At 59.0% G+C, this 6,729-nt stretch overlaps 1 protein-coding gene across 1 annotated transcript; it reads right to left on the bottom strand.

Moving 5' to 3' along the window:
- Nucleotides 1-460: 460 nt before the first annotated feature.
- Nucleotides 461-6,329, bottom strand: MSLN (mesothelin). The gene is made up of 11 exons (XM_011376800.2): nt 6,231-6,329; nt 3,691-3,778; nt 3,053-3,096; nt 2,849-2,948; nt 2,393-2,571; nt 2,139-2,294; nt 1,859-2,001; nt 1,652-1,779; nt 1,197-1,291; nt 742-928; nt 461-667 (listed from the first exon to the last, which is right to left on the bottom strand). Exons 2-11 carry the CDS (start codon nt 3,773-3,775, stop codon nt 579-581), a joined length of 1,206 nt encoding a protein of 401 aa, XP_011375102.1. The 5' UTR covers nt 3,776-3,778; nt 6,231-6,329; the 3' UTR covers nt 461-578.
- Nucleotides 6,330-6,729: the final 400 nt, after the last annotated feature.

The raw sequence follows: 6,729 nt of genomic DNA, 5'->3' as shown, positions 1-6,729 counted from the left end.
CTCTGGCCTCCTTCAGGACAAAGAACTGGGGCTGAAGAGGGGGTCTTCATGGCAGTTACTTTGCTAATTAATTTGAATAAAGGACAAGGTGATTTTCCTGCCTGTGACCCTTTGCTCTGGGCCAGAGGAGGGGTACAGAGACTTTCTTATCCAGGAACAGGACTCTCGTCCACCATCTTCTGGGAAGTCAGTATCACCAGAAGACACCCTGGGTTTGTTGGCCTGGCCTCAGGAGAGACCAGGCAATGGAACAGTATCAGGAAGGCCCCGAAGTCCCCCATTCCACCCCACACCTGGAGTCCCTGCCCTGCACCCCCCTTTCCAAGTACAAATAGGAGAGGCTGCAACTCAGAGAGCCATGTCCATAGGGTCACAGCCCTTAGCCCTGCCCACTCAGAACACCACAGCCATCACGGCCTCCTACTCTGTCCCCAGAATAACCACAGGTCACCTCTGGGGAGGGGGAACAGGTTCTCTTTTATTGAGCTCCAGTCCCCTGGGTGCAGCAGGAATAACCCAGGCCTGCTGTCACCAGGCAGGGTCTCCACAGCAGGGCCCAGTCCTCAGTGGCAGTGGGCTCAGTTCAGGATCAAAGCCAAGAGCAGAGTCGGGATCACAGTGAGCACAGGTCCAGGTCCAAGGAGGTGGGGGCTCCCGGAGAGGGCCTCTGCACAGAGAGGGGTGACTTAGACCCTACACCTCGCTCTGCCCCAGCCCCACTCACTGGCCACCCCAGCCCACCTCTGAAGTTGAGGTCTAGGACCAGGTATCCATTGGGGATGCCACCGTGGAGCCCCAGCCCCAGGCTGTCCAGGTCATCCTGCCGCTGCCGGAAGATCCAGTCCCGCACGGGGCTATTCCCCTCCTCCACATTCAGCTCCGCCAGGTTTGGACCCAGAAGTTTTCGCACCTCGGCAATGGTCAGTGGCTGCCAGAGCCCCCAGGCGGCAGTCAGGGTCTCCCTGCCTCTCTCCAAAGGGCAGTTGGACTCCACTATGTCCAAACTACCCCGTGCTTCCCTGCCCACAGACCCTACCTCAGCACCTCCAGACTTTGGAGCTGGCTCTGGCTTACCAGGGGCCTCTCCCAAGACCCCGCCCTATCCCTGGTCCTGCTCTCACCTCCCGGCTCACCCACGGACACGCCCTCCCCCGTGGCCCCGCCCCCAAATGTCCCCGCCCCTGTTGACGCCGTACCAGCAAGACCTCTTTCCGCAGCGTCTTGAATGTGGCTATGTCCATGCTTATGTTCTGCGGAACGAGAGCCCGGAGGTCCTCCGTGGAGGCCCCACCTGTGCCCGGGGAGAGGAGCCTAAGTGTGAGACCTCACAACACGGCCCCCGCCACCCAGTCTCGTCTTCGGACCATAGGCTACAAGAATCTCACTTCCTTTACCGAGATTCTCTTTTCCTAAGGAATTCTGGGCCCCAGTTTGCCTGTTAACCACTTGACCCTCCACCTTAGCGGGGAGGCTGGAGGTGGCCAAGTGCCTGAGCATTGGTCAGACCTCACAGGGCCTCAGCCTATATATGCTTGGAGGAGTGGAGGGCACCCTGACCTCATCACACTAGCAGCCTGCAGTCCAGGGAGGTGAGAACCTGGCTGCACCATGAGAACCTCAGGCATCCTGCCCCCATGTCCTCTTGGCTCACCCAGGAATGGCTTGATCCTCGCAAAGTATTCGGACCCGCTCATGTTCTGGAAGGCGATGCGGGCCTTGGAATAGAGTATATCCATCTGCAGTGGGTGGCAGGAGTCCAGGTCCTGGGGCCTAGCTGTCCTGGGGAGGTAGGGTGGAGCCAGGCAGTGAGCTCAGAGAACAGCACACCCACCATACCCATAGACCCCCGGGGACTCACCAGACCACATCTTGTTGCACAGAGCTCAGCTGCTCAGGACTGAGGAAGCAGAGGTAGGTAGGATGGAAGCTGGCCAGAGTGTCCAGGGTGGCCTTATCTAGCTGGCCACCTCCCACCAGATAGCGGGCAATCAGGGCAGCCACCTGTGGGAGGAGGCCAGTGAGATGCCTTGGGGCAGGGAGAGAAGTATTCCCCAGGCCTGCACAACCTCACATCCTGTGTTTACCCCGTAGGCCTGCACAACCTCATACCATGTGCTCCCCTCCCAACAGGTGGTCACCTGAGCATCCATTTTGCGCCCTTTGCTGACTTTAAGCAGAGATTTCACGGTCTCCAGGGATGTCATGTTCCACTTGTGGATGTCATGGGGGGTGACCTCAAGGAAGAAGTAATTCAGGTGCTGGATCAGGGACTCGGGATACCCCTGTGGGTAGAACTGCCAGGAGAAATGACCATGAGGGCCACAACCACTCCTCAAGTGGCTGGGGAAGGCTGCGGCACAGCAGGCAGGTGGGAGCCCAAGTCATGAACTACCTCATCCAATTTGTGTTTAAAAATGTCAAGCTGCTGGTAGGTGAAGGGAATCGCATTCACTCGGTCCATCTGCTCAGCCAGCAGGGCCCCGTCCACACAGGCTTCCAGCTCCCATTCCTCATAGAATGCGAGGTTTTCATCCACCACATGGGTCTCCTTCCCAGAGGGGCAGGCCTTCTCTACAGGGGCAGGCAGGGGGTCAGGAGCCGAGCTTCTCCAGTCAACCTCTTCTTCCTCCCACGCCCATGCTGAGACCCTAGGCAATGTTTAACCCTCTCCAGGCCTCAGTTTACCCACTGGCAAATTGGGATGATTTTGTCCACTCTCCAAGGTTGCTGTCACAACTGAACAAACTGAGCAGCCAGGAAGAGCCACAGTGCCGACAGGTGAGACCCCACAGTGTCAGCCCCTCACCCCAGGTTCCCTGACACCGATGGGGCTGGGCCCTGTGCTCACTCTCTGTGACCTGCAGTGCCCTTGGGAAGATGATGGTCGGCTCGGACCGCTGCCAGGACAGGTCCTGGGAGGTGCGTTGCAGCCACGGGGTCATGACTCCCTAAGGACAGAGTAGAACTTTGGCTGAGCCATGCATGGCCCAGCGCCCAAGGACCCCGACCAAGGGCCAGAAAACCTTCCTCTGTCTCCCTAGAGGTTCCTTACCTGTCCTGTGTCTGCAGTCTGGGCCCTGGAGAGTAGCACCCACTCTGCAGGGCAGGGATACAAAGCAGGGGGCCTTTGATGTGCCTGCTGCAGGCCCTATCCTAGGGAGGAAGGAGGCAAAGCCGGCCCCTCCCTGACCTCCCAGCCCCAAATACACCCCACAGGTTTGAAAAGAAAGGGTTAGGCCCCTGTACCCCATGATGTCACAGCTCACCACACCCCAGGCCAGGGTTTGTACCCCATCGGGGAGCCCTGGCTTCCCACATCCTCCTCCTGGGGCCTCACTGCTCAGGGAAGTCGGACGACTTTCCCACCAGACACCCTCAATTTGGCCTGAGCCCCATCACGTCACTGCCCTGGTTTAGCCTCCAATCCTGTAGGGCACTGCAGTAGGAGGCATGTATGACTGCCTGGAACTCAGGCATCTGCCTAGATTCAGGACACTTGCCTGAACTCAGAACACCTGCCGAGATTTGGGACAACTGCTGGGATTCGAAGCACCTGTCGAGGATGAGGGGGCACCGCCTACAGATGGAGTAGGAGGCGTGGGGCAGGTAGAGCCTTTCCTAAGAACCCTTGGCTGCCCTCCAACTCTCTCTCATTCCAGCCCTTTGTAGCAGCCCACCCCTATTACTCACTGAAGCTGAGAAGCAGGAACAGGAGGCTGTCATGGGTGAGGTTCCTGCGGGACCCCAGGGGGCGTTGAGCACTCCACAAGGCCATGGTCTGTAGAGGACAACCACTTGGATGTACCTGCCACCCCCCCACGCATGCCCCTGCCCCCAGCTAGCACAGGGGTTTCAGAGCCCCAGAGAGGCTCCAGGTGGAACTTCTCAGCCCCACAGCAGTGTCTATGCAGCATCCAGCCCTGATCTCAGGACCATCCAGCAAGCCTGGCCCGCCCCCTTCGGAAAACCAGCCCCTCCTGCCAGTGGATGTGGGGTCTGAGTCAGCCTGGCCCCCAGTTGTGAGAGCCTAGGCAGGCAGCTGGCAGGTGGCACCTTCCCCTCCCCCCACAGTGCAGGGCAGGGCAGGGTGAGAGAGTTTAGTACGAGGAGGCAGGGCCACTTCTGGCTTGAGCTGTCCTCAGTTTCCACATTCGTATCAGGGGGACTGAGCAGTTCAGGGCTGGGGATAATGCTGAACGGCACCCTCAATCTGGGGCGTGGCCGTCCTCCCCCTCCACACCCTGCCACAGGTGCTGGGCTTTGTGCAAACTCAGGGCCCTGCCCAGTGGACAAGCCAGGGCCCACCTCCTGGTTTCCCTTCTGAGGTCCCTCTCCAAACAGAAGCCTGAGTGGATGCCAGAGGGTGACACCCCTTCCCACCTGCCAGCCCCTTGGGTGGGGCAGTGGGCGGTGAGAATTCTTGTGGGGATGAGAAATCTCCATGTGCTTTCTGGAGTGAGGTCCAGGGGCCTTGATGGACAGTGTGGGGTGGGGAAGTAGGTGGGATGGGTTGTCCCAGGGTCGCTGGGGCCTGCAGGAGATCAGGCCAACTTCTACACTTGTCCCTTCCAGGGAGGCCCAGAGGGGGAGGCTGCCTGTGGCCTGGTATAGAGGAGCCATCCCCTCCCCCAAACCTTCCCCTTTCAGCTGGCAAAGAGGTGGCCTGCAGGGAGTGTCCTGAGGAGTGGCAAGGCCCCAGAGGAGGTGGGAGAAAACCAAACCAGAAAATGGGCAGTGGGTGGGGCCAAGCAAGAGCTGTGCCTCCCCCTGCAGCTTCCCTCAGCCCCCACCCAGCTCCATGTAACCAGAGGCCTCTAGCAGGTTGGGACTCCCTGGGAGCCTCTCTGCAGGCCACTGTGGGCCTTGATACTAGCATCCTCCCCCGCAAGACCAGGTTAGGGCCACAGAGACACCTCGCTGTCTTAGGGCTACAGCTTCCAAACTGTCTGGAGTGCCACCTGTAAGAGTCACGGTGTTTTGGCCAGTCCAGAGCATGTGTATTTATGTGTGATGTAAAAACAGTCATAAGACAGCTTAGGGGTTCCAGTGAGGGCAGAATGGGGTAGGCACCGGATATGGTCTCACCTCTGACCCTGAGTCCTCCAAGACCAGCATCCACCTGGTCACCTGTCACTCATTAGACACCTTGCTAAGCACCTATTGCATGCTGGGCCCTGCTCAGACACTGGCACACACTGAAGCAGGAAAGAGTCAGGCCCTGTCCAGGACCTTGGGCATGGGGCCTGGTCACAGAGAGAGGCTGTCATTCCTTGCCCCTGCTACCAGAGCAACAGCCATTCCCTTTTATTCCCCCAGTGGGGTCTGATGTCTGAGTGGACCACAAGCTCCTCAGAGTGGAGTGTAAGGTAGAGGTGGCTGTATCTGTAAAGAAGGAATGGCCAGCTCCTCCCTACAGCCTGAGACTCATGAACTCTTAGCCTCTGACAGGTGCTTGGTTACAGGACACAAGCTGAGGTTCTCTCCTGCTCCACCTGTCCCACCCACCTACAGAATCTCCCACCCCAGCCCCTAAGGTATGGCCCTCAAGTGATGGAAAATGAAGTCAGACCACATTCCCTACCAACCTCAAGCCTCTCTGGTGAGGGCAGGCAGGGGAGTGGATTATGGGTTTAGGACAGGACTCAGATACAAAGATGCTGTGCAGCCAGCCCAGCATCACACAGCCTGTCAGGAGCAGCTGGTGCTAGGATAGAGTTGACCCTGAGGGCAACACCCTCTGAGTTGAGCACGGGAGGTAGGGTAGGGTCCTCACTGCTCCCCAAATGCATTGAGGACTAGGGAGGGAGCATCTATGAGGGCAGAGGCAGAGGCTGACACACCTACCCCCAGCCTGCTTTTTTTGGGACTGACCAGAGCCCCCTCCCAGGTGGGTCCCAGTACCAGCCTCGGCCTCATCCCTGGTACCACCCAGTGCTGCTTGGCTGGAGGTGCCAGAAAGGGCTGACAGAGATGTCCCTGCCCTCACCTCCCCAGGCATACCCATGAGCATAACCCAGAGCTTGACTGGGCCACTGTCCACCCCGCACCCCACACATATGAATCCGTGGGTCCTTACTCTCCCAGGTCCTTATGAGCCTGGACACTGGGCTGGGTAACAGGAGACCCCTGAAAAAAAATCCCTGGTGTCCCTAGCCACCCCCACCCCCACCCCAGGGTCCAGTTAGGCCCTGACCCCAGTGACTCTGATGTTCTAGGGTGGTGAACCAAACCTGAGCCTCCTCTGCCTCGGTTTCCTCAATTGGGAGGTGGGTGGTCTAGAGTCCAGCAGCCTCTCAAGTCTGTCAGGGAAGCAGATGAGGTCTCACCGGTGGAGCTGGGAGCAGCACTGCTCACGCTCCAGGAATGTGTGGGTGGGGACCCTGCGGAGGAGCCGCCAGGAGAGGAGGGGTGTGGGGTGGAGAGCTGCTTTCGCCCTTCCCTTGGTGGGTGTGGGTGGGACCTCCAGGCGGGCTGATGGTCATGTACCAGGCATGTATTGGGAGCCAAGGCCTTGCTTCACAGGCCCTTACTCTCCCGCTTCTCAGGTGTAGAAACTGAGGCTTAGTGAGTGGCCAACACTACACAGCATAGCCAGGGTGTGGTATCCCAGTGGTGCCATGACAGGGTCCCCGCGGGCCACCCCACTAAGCCCGATGTCAGCAGGTTCTGGGTAGTGGCCGCTCAGCCAGGATATGACTCCCAGAGTGTTGACCACAGTGTGGCTTCTTT

Source organism: Pteropus vampyrus, unplaced genomic scaffold, assembly GCF_000151845.1.
Source record: "Pteropus vampyrus isolate Shadow unplaced genomic scaffold, Pvam_2.0 Scaffold303, whole genome shotgun sequence".
In the NCBI taxonomy this organism is placed as follows: Eukaryota; Metazoa; Chordata; class Mammalia; order Chiroptera; family Pteropodidae; genus Pteropus; species Pteropus vampyrus.
The sequence above is the reverse complement of the archived record's forward strand: the minus strand, read 5'-3'. Positions and strand labels throughout refer to the sequence as shown.